Here is a 13,888-nt window from a genome sequence, read left to right as displayed (position 1 = left end):
TCTCCCTCCATCTCTCTCCCCTAGTTCTCTCTTTCCTCTTTATCTCCTCCCTTTCATCTTCTTTCTCTTCTCTTTCCGTCTCTCCAGCTTTCACCTTCCTCTTTCTTTTCCTCTCCTTGTCCGTTTCCTCTTCTCCCCTGCTTCATCAATCTCTCTCCCCTCTTTACCTCTGTCTCCCTCTCTCTAACCACTCCCTCTCTCTCTATCTCACCCTCCATCCATCCGACCATCCCCTCTTAACAAGTGAACAGAGTAGGTGCTCATAAAACAGTGATGGACCTATTTCTCTCTCTCTCTCTCTCTCTCTCTCTCTCTCTCTCTCTCTCTCTCTCTCTCTCTCTCTCGTTATATATTTTTATGGATATTATTTTCCTGACTGAGAACACTAACTTCATCTCTCTCTCTCTCTCTCTCTCTCTCTCTCTCTCTCTCTCTCTCTCTCTCCTTCCTTTCTTTCACCTCGCTCATTTTTCCTCCTACGTCATTTCTTCCTTGCACCGTCCCTCCTCTTTACGCCCTTTCTTCCTCCACCTTCCTTCTCTTCCTTCTCCACCCCTTCCATCCACCTGTCTTCCACCCCACCCCTCCACTCTCTCTCCACCCATCTATCATGGCCAGTACCCATAACCTTCAGGCCTCCCACTTTATCAATGCATCCATCCACTCTACCTCCCCTCCCATCCACCCTCCCCCTTCCTCACTCCCCTACCTTTCCTATATCCTCCTCCTCCCTTACTCTCTCCCGCCCTTATTCATTCCCAGCTCCTCTCCTTCTTCACCCATTTCCTCTTCACCCTCCCTCACTCTCCCATCGTTCCTCCCTACCTCCCAATTCACTTCTACCTTCTTCCCCTCTCTCTCATTAACCGCCTCACCTTCCCTCACTCTTATCCCCCCCACCCATTTCTTGCCCCTCATTTTCATCCACTCTACCCTTACTCTCACCCAATTCGCTCTCCAATTACCCATCTCTCCTTCACTCATACTTTCCCTCTGTACCCATCCTCCATCCTTCCACCTCTAATTCACCTCCACTTCCCAACATCTATCCCTTCCCCCTCTCCCTTCTCATTTCCCCTCCCTTACCCTCATCCATTCTCTCTCCTTCCTCATCCCATTCTCTTTCCCTCCCCTTCCCTTCCCTCCCTCCTCATTCACTTTCCCTCCCTCTCCCTCTCATCCTCTTCCTCCTCCTTTCTTGTCCCCTTCCCTTACAGTACCTTCCAACCATCTCCAACTCCCCTTCCGGTATGCATTACCCCTCCCCTTCCCTCATCCATTTTCCTTTCATCCATCCCCCTTCCCCTTGCCCCTCTTTTCCTTCCTCTCCTCTTTCCCCTTATTCTTCCCCTTCCACCTCTCCGCTTTCCTCTCATCCATCTCCTTACCTCTTCCTCCTCCTCCTCCCTCCATCCATTATCCCTCCCCTCCTTCACCCAACTTCCTCTCATCCATCCCCCTCCCCTCCTTCACCAAACTTCCTCTCATCCCTCCCCCTCCCCATCTCCCTTACCCCTCCCCCTCCCCCTCATCCATCCACCTTCCCCTTCTCCCCTCCCCCTCCCCTCATCCATCCCCCTCCCCCTTCTCCCCTCTCCCTCACCCATCCCCCTGCCCTTTTCCCCCTCCCCCTCATCCATCAACCCCCCCGCATACAGACTAGAACATAAACCCTCAACTAACAGGAGTAGCGGCACTCTCTCTCTCTCTCTCTCTCTCTGAACAATTTCTTCCTTATTCTTCGTCCTTCCTTCCTTCCTTCTTTCCTCTCCAATCATTATCTTTTCGTATTCTCTTTCTTCCCATTGTTTCCTCTCTTTCCCCCCCCCTCCTTCCTTCCTTCCTTCCTTCCTCCTTCACTACTTCCTCCGTCTTCTCTGCCTCCTTCCCTCCGCCCCTCCTTGACTCCTCCCCGCCACGCCCCTGCCTCCCTCCTCCCCATCATCACCATTTCATGCTCATCACCCACCCACATCATCACCACCGCCTAGGCATGAAGAGGGAGGGGAGGGCAGGGGAGGGCAGGGGAGGGAGAGAGGAGGAAGGAGAGGGGAGGGGGAGAAGGAAAGTGAAGCAGGGAGACAAATGAGGGAGAATAATTGGATAAAAGGGGGTATGAAAGTTGGAAGAGAGAGAGAGAGACAGAGACAGAGACAGAGACAGAGACAGAGACAGAGAGAGAGAGGGAGAGAGAGAGAGAGAGAGAGAGAGAGAGGAGTGGGAAAATAGTAGAGCAAATAAAGAGAAAATCAGCGGCAGCCGGAAAGGAATGCAGCCCAGATGAACAGGAGTGACGGGAGGGAGGGGGGGAGGGGGAGGGAAGGAAGAGGGAAGGAGGGAAGAAAGAAGGAGGAAGGAAAGGAAGGAGTAAAGACAGAGGGAGCGAGAGGGGGAAGGGGAAGGGTGGAAGAAACAGGGACAGAGAACACTGGGGAAGAAACAAGGAGGGAGAGAATAGAGGAAGAAAAAGGCAGGGGAAAGGAGGAGAGCATAAGAAGGAACAGACGGAAACAAAATAAAGGAACAGCGATGCCTGGAAGGATAATGGGAAAGAAATAGGAGAAAACAGGAAGGAATAAAAGTGGCAAGAAAGGACGGAAAGCAAGTACATGAAAGAGGAAAAGTAGAGAGAGGGAGAGACGATGATGAAAAGAGACAGATGGAAGGGCAATGAAAAGAAAAATTTGGAAATAAAGAGGAAAGCAAGACGATAATAAAAAAAAAAAAGGGGGGGGGAGCGACGTAAAATAAAAGTAAAATAATAGAGGGAAAGGGAGGTAGAGGAAATATAAAAGGAATGATGAGGAAATAAAAATGTATGGTGATAATGGAGCATGAAAATAAAGGAACAGGGAAGAATGAAAAAAATAATCCAGGAAATGAGGATGGAAAATGAACAGAAGAAGAAGTGTACGAGAAGATAAAGCTGGAAATGAACAAAAATATAGAGGAACCAGTGAGAATGATATGAAATGATTGAAAGATGAACAAGGAAATGAAAAAATGTGAAGAAACGGTAGGTGATGAAGAGAGAGGTGAAAGCAGTGAGTAGGAGAAGAACAGGAAAGTGAACTAGCAGTGAGGAATGCAGAGATGACAGGAAAGTGAAGGAGGAGGAGGGAGGGAGGAAGGGAGGAGGGAGCAAGACAGGGAGAAGCAGGTACTGGAGAGGAGGAAGGAAGAAGGAGAGAGGATAAGGAAAGGGAGAGGATAAAGGAAGATACAGAGAACGAGATGAACGAGGGAATGAGGAAGGGGAGAGGATGAAGGATGGAATGGGGAAGGAAAGAGAAGGACCCGATGAAGGAAAGCATACTATATAGAGTTAAGAAGGGAATGAGAAAGGAGGGAATGAGGAAGGAGAGAGGGTGAGGGAGCAAGTGGGGTAGGAAGGAAGGGAGGGAATGATTTGGTGAAAAGAAAGTGGTGAAAGGAGGGGAAAGGAAATGGACGAAAGGTGAAAGGAAGAAGGAGGGGTGAAGAAAAGGGAGGGGACAAGAGAGAGAGAGAGAGAGAGAGAGAGAGTAAAGGAAAGGAAAAGACAGGAGGATGTAAGAATGGAATGGAAAGGGAGGGAGGGGAGGGAGGAAGGGGAATGAAAGAAGGAGAGAGCAAGGAACGAAAAAAGGGAAGGGAAGGGAGGAGAGAGACGGAAAAAAAAGGGAGATAGAAAGAAGAGAGAATGACGGCAAAGAAGGTGAAGGAAAGAAGAGGTAAATAGCAGGTGATGAAGAAAATGAGAGGAGGTAATGATGAGAAGGAATCGGAGACGGGAGGATGGAAGTAACGGACGAGAAGAAAGAGGAAGGAACGGAAGGGAGGAGGAAGGAAATAACGGAGTAAGAAGAAGGAAGAAGGAACGGAAGGAGGGATGGAGGAAGGAAGGAGAGGTAAAAGAGGGAGAAAGGAAATAGAGAGGAGAATATGCATGAACGTATTGACATCACTAAGCTAATGACAACAAAACACACTCTAACACACCTTTACCTCTCCCTCCCTTCCTTCCTACATGCCTCCTCCCTCCCTACACTGAGAGGAAAGGAAAGGGAGGAAGGAAACGGGGGAGAACAAGTAAAAGAAGTGAGCGTACATCTAGGCATGGGTAACATCAGCACTACAGGAGTCAACACAAAAGACAACACAAACCAACCACCCATACTTTCCTTCCCTTCCATCCCTCTTTGTTCTATTAGCCTCTTCCCTTCTTCACCTGCCTCTCTACTTACCTACCTACCTACGTCTGTCCCTATATGCCTTCATCCCTCCCTATACATCTCCCTCTCTCCCTGCATAAAGAAGGAAGAAGAGAGGGAGGAAGAAAGGATGGAGGGACGAGACGTAACGAGAAACAAATGTACACATGGGCTTATATCATTAACATTACACGGGTGACACAACAAACACACACCAACACAACCCACCCCTACTTTACCTCACCATACCTTACCTGACCTTCCCAGCCCCCCTCACCCTCCCTCTCAATCTGTCTGTCTCCCTCCCTACCTGCCTCCCACCTTACTTACGTCCCACCCTTCCTGTCTCCCTCTGTCCCTGCCTCCCACCCTGTCTGCCTGTCTCCTACTTATCTGTCCCCCTCCATCTTTCAGTCGTCCCTCCCTACCAGTCTCCTTCCCCCTCTCCCTCCCTAGGCTGACTCCCTATCTCCCTACCTCTCTCAAGTCTCCCCCAGCTTCCCTCCCTCCCTTCCTCCCTGTCTCTGTCTCACCATCCGTCCTTCTCCCTCCCTTTCTGTCTCCCTTTCTGTACTAAATTAAATTGTCTAGAGGCAGTCACTAGAAACCTGAAAAAAGAGTCAAAGTAATGAAGGAAGTTTTTTTTTTAATCCCCTGAGTCCGAGTACTTTTTCTTTTTGTACTCTATTCTTACTACCGACGAACTATTTTTTTTCCACATTACGATGGACCACTAAGGACTGAAAGGGTAAAAAAAAATAAATCCCCATAAATTCCTTCACACCGAGGACGCATCTTCCCATTTTCTTCTCGCTACAGACGGACGAGTTTTATATATTTACTTATTCATTTACTTATTTATTAGCCTAGGAGAGACTGCAGGTGTTACTCTCTTCCTCTGCCAAATATAATCGTTAGGAATTAGTCGACACGAATTAAAAAAAAAAATCGGTAATCATGATGCGGGCAGTTAATGGAGGCAGATTTGAATCCACTTAGAAGGTGATGGTTAAGTGGTCAGAGAAGTAGTCTGCTGTCAGAAAGGGCAAGATTCCGATCCCAGGTTGGGCAAGGGATCAGTTCGATGATATTAAATTCGTAATAATAATAATAATAATAATAATAATATTCTACATGACTCACCGCCATGTCATAAGAACACCCCTGCTAATACCGTCACATCTGTCCTGAACGAGACAACTATTAACCTTCAAATAAACCAAGTGGTGACATGTGAAGGTGTGTGGCACGTAGGAGGACCTGCTGTCTCATGAAACGGACCAACAAATCTATGTCCAGAGTATAAAAAAAAAAGAAAAAAAAAAAAAAAAGAAGAAGGGGAGAAAGAAAAATCAGTGATCTTTCTCCCACTGAATAAAATCGCCAGAGTGAGTGATGGTATTAAAGGCGTGTGGAAATGCGTGCGTGTGACGCCTACTAACTCCACCCCGCCTACACCCTCACAAAGGACGTGAGAGGGTGGGTGGGTGCGTGTTCACTCTAGAAGGCTCCCTCGCAGTTGCTTAAAAAGTTGCAATGCTAAAATGATTAATATTCTCATTCTCTCTCTTTTTTCATGCAAATTTGTTGATGTCAGAAAGAAAGGCAGCATAACATTAACCCTTTCAGTTCGGTAACACTTCATTCTGTTTATCTTTGCTACTTCCACATAATTTATTTCAACTTAAGAAAACACCTCTCGTACTGAAGTCTCGCTAAGCCTTCAACTCGTTACTGCCATGAAGTATTAATTTATTCTTATTACCTGTCGATGACTTTCTTCAGTTCAGGTGTTATTGGTAAAGGGGCTAATGACGACCACATCTAACTCCTCCAATTCGAAGCCTCTTCTAAGCTGAATAAAATCGTCTGGTAATGGCAAGGATATACTTAGAATGGATGTGAAATAATTAACAAGGGTCCGGGTTACGAGTAACACACACACATACACACACACACACACACACACACACACGAAGCGTCAGCGTGCTGAAGGTTGCTAGAAAGTTTGCTAGGGAAAAGTAGCTAGAAACCCTCCTAAATCAAACGCTAGAGGTGCTGGAAAACATGCTATGATAAAAGTGCTAAAATCCCTTCTAAACAAATCCTTAAGAAGTGTTAAAGAACCTGCTAAACCCAGGGGTCCCCGGTGGTACATTTTTTCACCGTGTTGGTACGCCGTTCATTAACCCGTATTTATCAATCCATCCTCGGCCCGTCTTTCCCCGCCCGGGTCATTGGTGCCAATTAATTGAGCAATAACAGAAGCCAAGCAGGAGTGAAATGGATCCCAGCCTGTATTCCGAGGTGGAGGGAGCTAGTGACTGCTTCATTCTCTTTGTGCTTGAGCTGGTGGGGGGTCAACCCAGGGCCCAGGGGAGGTACCGTTACTGATTTGTACCGATAACAGTGGCCGCCCCTCTCTCGCTCTCTCTCTCTCTCCCACTTCCAGTATCTCTCTGGAACCAGCACCTTTAGTCAAATACCCACCAACACCCACACTGGACCGGGTTTACTCCCCTACTCTCTTATTCACTCGTTTTTAGTGCTGAAAATTTGAGTGTTTGTTTAGGTATACGATTCGGGAGCATTATGGAGGGAGAGCGGGAGGGAGAGGACGGGGTGAGGTTGAGTGCTGAGAGCGGGCACTCTAGCGGCGAGCGCGGGAGTTACCGGGCGGCCATGTTGTTGGCCGCGGGCGACCAGTGATGAATGCGTGGGGCCAGTGGACCTGCCTCTATACACAGCGCACTGACGCACTGCCTCTCGCTCCTGCATTTTCGCTTGATTGCAACAGTTAATTGGTTGTTTATGGGAAAAAATACGGTGTGGTAGGATGTGTTGGTGGGAAGGAGTGGAATACTACCGAGTGTGGATGTGAAACGAAGTGATGGGACCAGTCAACTTTAGATGTTTTTTACCAAGGTGTAATGAGGACTCTGAATCGCGCATCCTAAGATGGCGAGACCGGTCGGCCCCGGACTAGCCAGGATAATGGCGGTGTGGTGAAGCAGGGGTAGCAGCACCATGCGAATCCTGTGGTGCTGGAGCCTGGGCCTGGCGGCGGTGCTGTGGGCCGCGGAGTACCACAGCCCCGCCGACAACCACTGCCAGGTCACCTCACTCCCGGGCACCGACCTGGCCTTCCTCCTGTGCCGCCTCAGAACCATCAACAGCGAGCTGGACCCAACCAACTTCAGTGTCATCCCCACCCGCAACACCGCCAGGCTCAGGATCGAGTGTAGTGACGTGCTCTTCTTTCAAAGTGCGCTGCAAAATAAGAGCTTCGTGCGGTTGCGGGACCTGCAGGAGCTGGACATCGAATACTGCAAGATCGGTGAGGTGCCGCGCGAGGCATTCCTGGGCCTCACCAACCTCAGGAACCTCACCCTGCGCACCTACAACACCGACTGGTCCGCCATGTCACTCAAGATTGCCAGCGACGCCTTCAGTGAGCAGCGGAACCTGGAGCGGCTTGACCTGGGTGACAACAATATTTGGACTCTGCCGCCGCGCCTACTCTGCCACCTGGACAACTTACGGCTGGTGAACTTATCCAGGAACAAACTCCAGGACGTGTCTGTGCTCAGTTTTAGTCAGAGTGAGTACATTTGCGCCCCTTCTCTCCGCTACCTTGACATCTCCTTCAACCACTTAGTCAGTGTTCCAGCATTTGCCTTCGCGGCGCTGAAAAACCTCCAAACACTCAACATGAGCTTGAATGGGATCAGCAAACTGGAGGACAAGGCGCTGTTCGGGATGTATTCACTGGAGGTGCTGGATCTCTCGGGCAACCTGCTCACTGCCCTGCCCCCGGAGCTCTTCCAGGAGAACAAGAGACTCACCAAACTGTACATCAGAAACAACTCCGTAAGTGTGCTGGCTCCGGGGTTGTTCACTGGCCTAAACCTTCTGCTGGAGCTGGAGTTAAATGACAACCAGCTCACCAACACCTGGGTCAATTCAGAGACCTTCACTGACCTCCTACGTCTGGCCAGTCTTGACCTCTCCAATAACAAGATCACCAGGTTAGACGCGGCCACATTCCGTGATTTAACCAACCTCCAGGTGTTGCAGTTGAAGCAGAACATGATCGAAACCATATCAGACTACACCTTCAATGGCCTACACCGCCTCCACACACTCGTCCTCTCGGAAAATCGTCTGAAGGTAGTGGGGGAAAGGACGCTTGCGGGACTAAGGGGGTTGCAAGTGCTAAGACTGGACCATAATGAAGTGTTTAGTGTTGATAGTCACGCCCTAAAGAATTCCAGCGACCTGCAGGATCTCCAGCTAAGCCACAACTATCTTCAGGACGTTCCCAAGCTGGTGCAAAGCCTGGCCTCGCTCAGAACACTCGATCTCAGTGCCAACCATGTAAGTGTTCTCACCAACAATTCCTTCACTCACCTGCATCACCTGAGTGCCCTTAAGTTAGCCGCTAATGTGATAGAGGCAGTGACTAAGATTGTTTTCAGGAACCTACCTGCACTCCAGGTTCTCGATCTCTCCAGTAATAAAATTCACTCCATAGAGAACGGTGCCTTTGATAATAATAAACATTTAGAGGCCGTGAGGTTAGACAATAATATGCTGACGAACGTTCACGGACTGTTATCTGACTTGCCCAACTTACAGTGGCTCAATCTGTCTAAGAACCACCTGGAAATATTCGATTATGCTTTTATCCCACGGGGGTTAAAGTACCTCGACCTTAGATCAAACTTTATTAATGAGCTTGGTAATTATTTCGAACTAGAGAGTCAGCTAAGTCTGAAAATCATTGACGCAAGTTTTAACAAGTTGGCTGACATCAGTGCCAGTTCAGTGCCAGACAGTGTCGAAATCCTCTTCCTTAACAATAATCTCATATCCCGTATCCAACCCTACGCATTCTTCAAAAAGAAAAACCTAACTCGGGTAGACCTGTTTGCCAATAAGATCAAAATCATCGACCAAAATGCGTTGAGGTTATCGATGATGGACCCAAATCGTGATCTACCTGAGTTCTACCTGGGCGGGAACCCTCTGGAGTGTGACTGCACGATGGAGTGGCTTCAGACGATTAACACCCAGGACGACACTCGACAGCACCCTACGGTAATCGACCTGGACACCATCGACTGTCGACTCATGAACAACAAGGCCATCATCCCGCTCCTCGAGGCCCAGAAGCTCCAGTTCCTGTGTGAGTATACGTCCCACTGCTTCCCCCTCTGCCACTGCTGCGACTTCGATGCCTGTGACTGTGAGATGACCTGCCCCGCCAACTGCACCTGCTTTCACGACGAGTCCTGGGCGGCAAACATAGTGGACTGCTCGAGGGCTGGGTACGATGCAGTGCCGGAAAGGATACCTATGGACTCGTCTGAGGTTTATTTGGATGGCAATGATATGGCCTCACTGTCCAGCCACACCTTCATCGGGAGGAAAAATCTGAAGGTGCTGTATTTAAACCATAGCAGTGTTGAGGTGATTCACAACAGAACCTTTAATGGACTGAAACTCTTGGAAATCCTGTACCTCCATAATAATTATATAAAAGAACTGAAGGGCTATGAGTTCGAGCACCTTACCTATTTACGTGAACTTTATCTTCACAGCAACGAACTATTTGCCATCCAGAACACGACATTCAACACGCTGTCCTCGCTAAAAGTGCTGAGGCTGGACGATAACCGGCTCAAAACTCTCCCCATGAAACTGTTTCAAAAAAATGAAAATCTCCAGTGGGTGCAATTGGGAGGGAACCCGTGGGCGTGCGAGTGTGAGAGTCTGAGGGACGTGCAGGCGTGGCTGGAAGACGTGAGGGGTGTTGTGAGAGACGTGGACAAGATATTCTGCTCCCTCAACAGGTCGGTGGAGGTGATGGCGCAGGTATCAACTTTCAACCTGACAGTGTGCAGTAACGAGACAGCCGTGGCAACCATCCGACACGAGGCGTACCTGGATTATGTCTTCCTGCCCACCATCACCCTTGCTGCCTTTGCTGTCCTCCTCACCATCACCCTCATCATATTCTGTAACCGAAACAGGATGAGGGTGTGGGTGTACGCTAAATACGGCGTCAGGCTCTTCTACCGCAGCGAGTACGAGGGCGACACAGATAAGGCCTTCGACGCCTTCGTCAGCTACAGCTCCAAGGACGAGGTGTTTGTCACTCAGATCCTTGCACCAGAACTTGAGAGAGGAAGCCCGGCATATAAACTCTGCCTCCACTACCGAGACTTCCCCGTCGGCGCCTACATCACCGACACCATTCTGAGTGCCGTGGAAACCAGCAAACGAACCATTCTCATCCTCTCGGAGAACTTCATCAAGTCGGAATGGTGTCGTTTCGAGTTCCGATCGGCGCACCACGAGGTTCTGAAGGACAGGAGGCGGCGTCTAATCGTCATTCTGCTGGGGGACGTGCCTCAGCGAGACCTGGACCCCGACATAAGACTCTATCTGAAGACCAACACGTACCTCAAGTGGGGGGACAACCACTTCTGGGAAAAGCTCAAATTCGCCATGCCGGACGCTCGCCGCCCCACTCGCAACCACCAACTCCACACCCTCGCCACGCAGCCCACACCCACGCAGCGACCAGCACCTCTCCACATGTAGCAGAGCCGCCCATGATAGCCCCTCCGCCTCCCACAAAACTCAGCCGCCACCCTTCCGCTTCCCACAATACTCAGCAGCCCCACACAACGCTCTCCACTCATCGTCATCGGTTCATCTGTTCAACTCTGCAACACACAGCTCCACCAGTCATCGTCCGTCCATCTGTTTAACTAGCAAGTCAGCAGTCTCCACAAATCCATCCACTCCTCCCCAATTCTCCTCTCCCAGTACCCTCCACTTCTCCCTGTCAATCCCTCCCAGTTTCCCTCGAATCCATCCGTAAGTCCGTCCACCCCCTCTTACCTCCCAAAATTTCCTCCAGCTCCCCACCAGTCCCCATTCCCCCCCCAATCCTCACCAATCTCTCCACCACTCCCCAAAGTCCCCGTGAACAAGTCCCCGGCAAGAGGAAGCGAGGGGAGGGAGAATGAAGGCAAAGGGAGGGATAAGATCTGTCCCCCACCACCACACACGACCCTCCACCACACACACGACCCTCCACCACACACACGACCCTCCACCGCACACACGACCCTCCACCACACACACGACCCTCCACTACACACACGATCCTCCTTCTACACAACCACACACACAACTCACAAACACACCCTTCACAAAGTCTCCCACACATACCAGTAAACACACACACACACACACACACACACACACACAACAAACTACAATCCACATCCACCTACACAAACACACACACTCCTAGCAAAAAAAAAAAAAAAAACAGCAACCACAAAAACAAAACTCAGAGCACCATTTAAACAGACAAAACAGAAAAATAACTCAGAAAATCCCGTAGCTTCCCATCTCCCTCTCCCGCCGCGCCCTCCCAAAGCACTGACCTCAAAGCCTCTCAGATATGCAACAACACAGCTCGTATTCTCGCCACTCTGGGCCGCTCCTTGGCACCTCTTCCTTAGCGATTCATTTCTGCAGGTGGCACGTTCATATTCACCTATATTTTAATTTAGTGCCGATGTGCAAAATGTTAAATATGTAGGAGAATGTTAAGGTATGCAATCGTTCACTGACATGGACGTAGTTTAGTATTTTCTCAGGTAAAAAAGAAATTATTTTATAATCGGGAGGGAAATTCCATCATGCTGACGGTTATTTAAAAGCCTTCTCAAATACTAGAAAAAATAGTCTTGTGGTAGCCTGAGTAAAATAACAATACGTCCACAGGAAAAAACGTCAGCTTCTCCAATAGTGATTTTTTTCCCTACCTGCAGCCAAGTATATTTAGTTTGGGGGAGACCTTCGAACTGGGAGGGTTTGATGGAGTCTTCATTAACCCTTTCAGTACCAGAGCCTTCCTAAGCTGAATATATTTGGTGGAAGTTTGGTAATAATATACTGTACTGCCATCGTAGTCATAAGTCTAAAATAAACTGCTAAGGAAGAGTGCCAAGAAGCCCTCTAGGCCCACAAGAATACGAGTTAAAATATCCACTGAGAGACAATGGAGTAAACAGCCACTAAGCGGGAGGCGTATTCAAAGGTGTGACAGTGCGAGTCGGAGTTGTACAGGTACGATGGTGTTCATGCTCACATCAACACAGGTGCTCAGTGCGTGGACCGTGATGAACATGTAAATACTCATCCTCTCATGTATCCAGTAAAAATAACTAAATTGTGTACAGTGTCATTCAGTGTAAGCAGGAAAATTTTTTACGTCATTCAGTGTAAGCGGATTTTTTTACGTGATTCAGTATAAACAGAATTTTTTTACGTGATTCAGTGTAAACAGTGTATAAAAAACGATTCAGTATAAACAGTGTGTACGTGATTTAAGATACAAAAATTTACAATGATTTCATTTATACTGTAGTGTGAATAAGGTAACAGTATACACGAAAATAATGTGCTAAGTAATTTCCTTTCGTGTTGCAAAGTGTCTTCCCCATTCACTTGTGGTTGCAGTGTTGAGGCTTGCAATGTATTCAGTAAAATTCAAACAAGTAACTAATACAATTTTCTCCAACCTGCATAATACCACCACCCCACTTACTCCGGTTGCAATATTGGTCAGTGCAAGTACCAGCAGTCAGCGTAAACACCCAGTACTATGAACGACAATATTCCTCCGCACTGCAAACTATTCCTTCCTCGTATTATACCAGGAATATTTATCACTGCAAGTATCATGTTAGAACATTTAATTGATAATGTCTCCGTACTGCAAAAGTGTGCTACTCTACTCCTTCCCCTTTATTCTAGCTGCAATGTTGAGCAAAGCAAGTATCCAACAAACAGGAAAATTAACAGCACTAATTTTCTCCATATACTGAGTACTGCCAACTGTTCCAATTCCAGTACTACAAGGTGTACCCCTGTCCCATCTGCCCTCCTTAATCTGGCGGCAATATTTATCCTAACAACAGACCATTTAACACAATTTTTTTAAACCGAAAAAAAACGTACACAAAAAGAAAAGCTGCAAAACGATAGTAACAAACATATATCGCATAAAAATATAGCGTTTCAGCATCACCTATGAGACAAAATATGATCCACTGCTTCACATACGAGCATAACATTATACAAAATAATAATAATAATAATAATAATAATAATCGATGAAGTTAAGTATTTTTGCGTATATCGAACCCATGCAGTATTTTTGCATATCTGAAGAAAACATCATTCACAGCCTCACATATATCGCTCGTAACTCCCGCCATTTTATGCGCTAATGCCTCTTTACATGCAGCTTTCGTCTCGCTACCTAAATCATCTTCCAACATTCCGTGGAATTTTATAAAGATGAATATAAAACTGCGCGTTCGTTTTCTTCGCGGTGGCAAATGTGAGCAAGTTTTTTTTTTTCCCCCACTGATAATTTAACATATTATAATCAGGGTTAGCAGCGAAATGTGGATACTACCGAATTTTCCAGAACCGAAATGCGGATATTACCGAATAATCCTAGACAGATGTTTTTATCATGGTCACTTTTTTTTTTTCTTTTGCGGGGAAAATATCCATATGTGTAGCTATTTAACACAAAAAATTATCATATTATTATTATTATTATTATTATTATGACTGAGAGTGTCCGGCCTTCCTCT

The 13,888-nt window shown here is 47.7% G+C and overlaps 1 protein-coding gene across 1 annotated transcript; it reads left to right on the top strand.

Moving 5' to 3' along the window:
- Window positions 1-7,220: 7,220 nt before the first annotated feature.
- On the top strand, window positions 7,221-10,802 carry Tollo (Toll-like receptor Tollo). Its single transcript, XM_080275347.1, has one exon. It carries the CDS (start codon window positions 7,221-7,223, stop codon window positions 10,800-10,802), a length of 3,582 nt encoding a protein of 1,193 aa, XP_080131473.1.
- Window positions 10,803-13,888: the final 3,086 nt, after the last annotated feature.

This window comes from Coenobita brevimanus, chromosome 61 (genome assembly GCF_032717465.1).
Source record: "Coenobita brevimanus isolate Jiangsu-jjx chromosome 61, ASM3271746v2, whole genome shotgun sequence".
In the NCBI taxonomy this organism is placed as follows: Eukaryota; Metazoa; Arthropoda; class Malacostraca; order Decapoda; family Coenobitidae; genus Coenobita; species Coenobita brevimanus.
The sequence above is the reverse complement of the archived record's forward strand: the minus strand, read 5'-3'. Positions and strand labels throughout refer to the sequence as shown.

Excerpts from the sequence above, each read along its gene's own strand:
- Tollo (XM_080275347.1), top strand. The coding sequence starts at position 7,221 with ATGCGAATCCTGTGGTGCTGGAGCCTGGGCCTGGCGGCGGTGCTGTGG.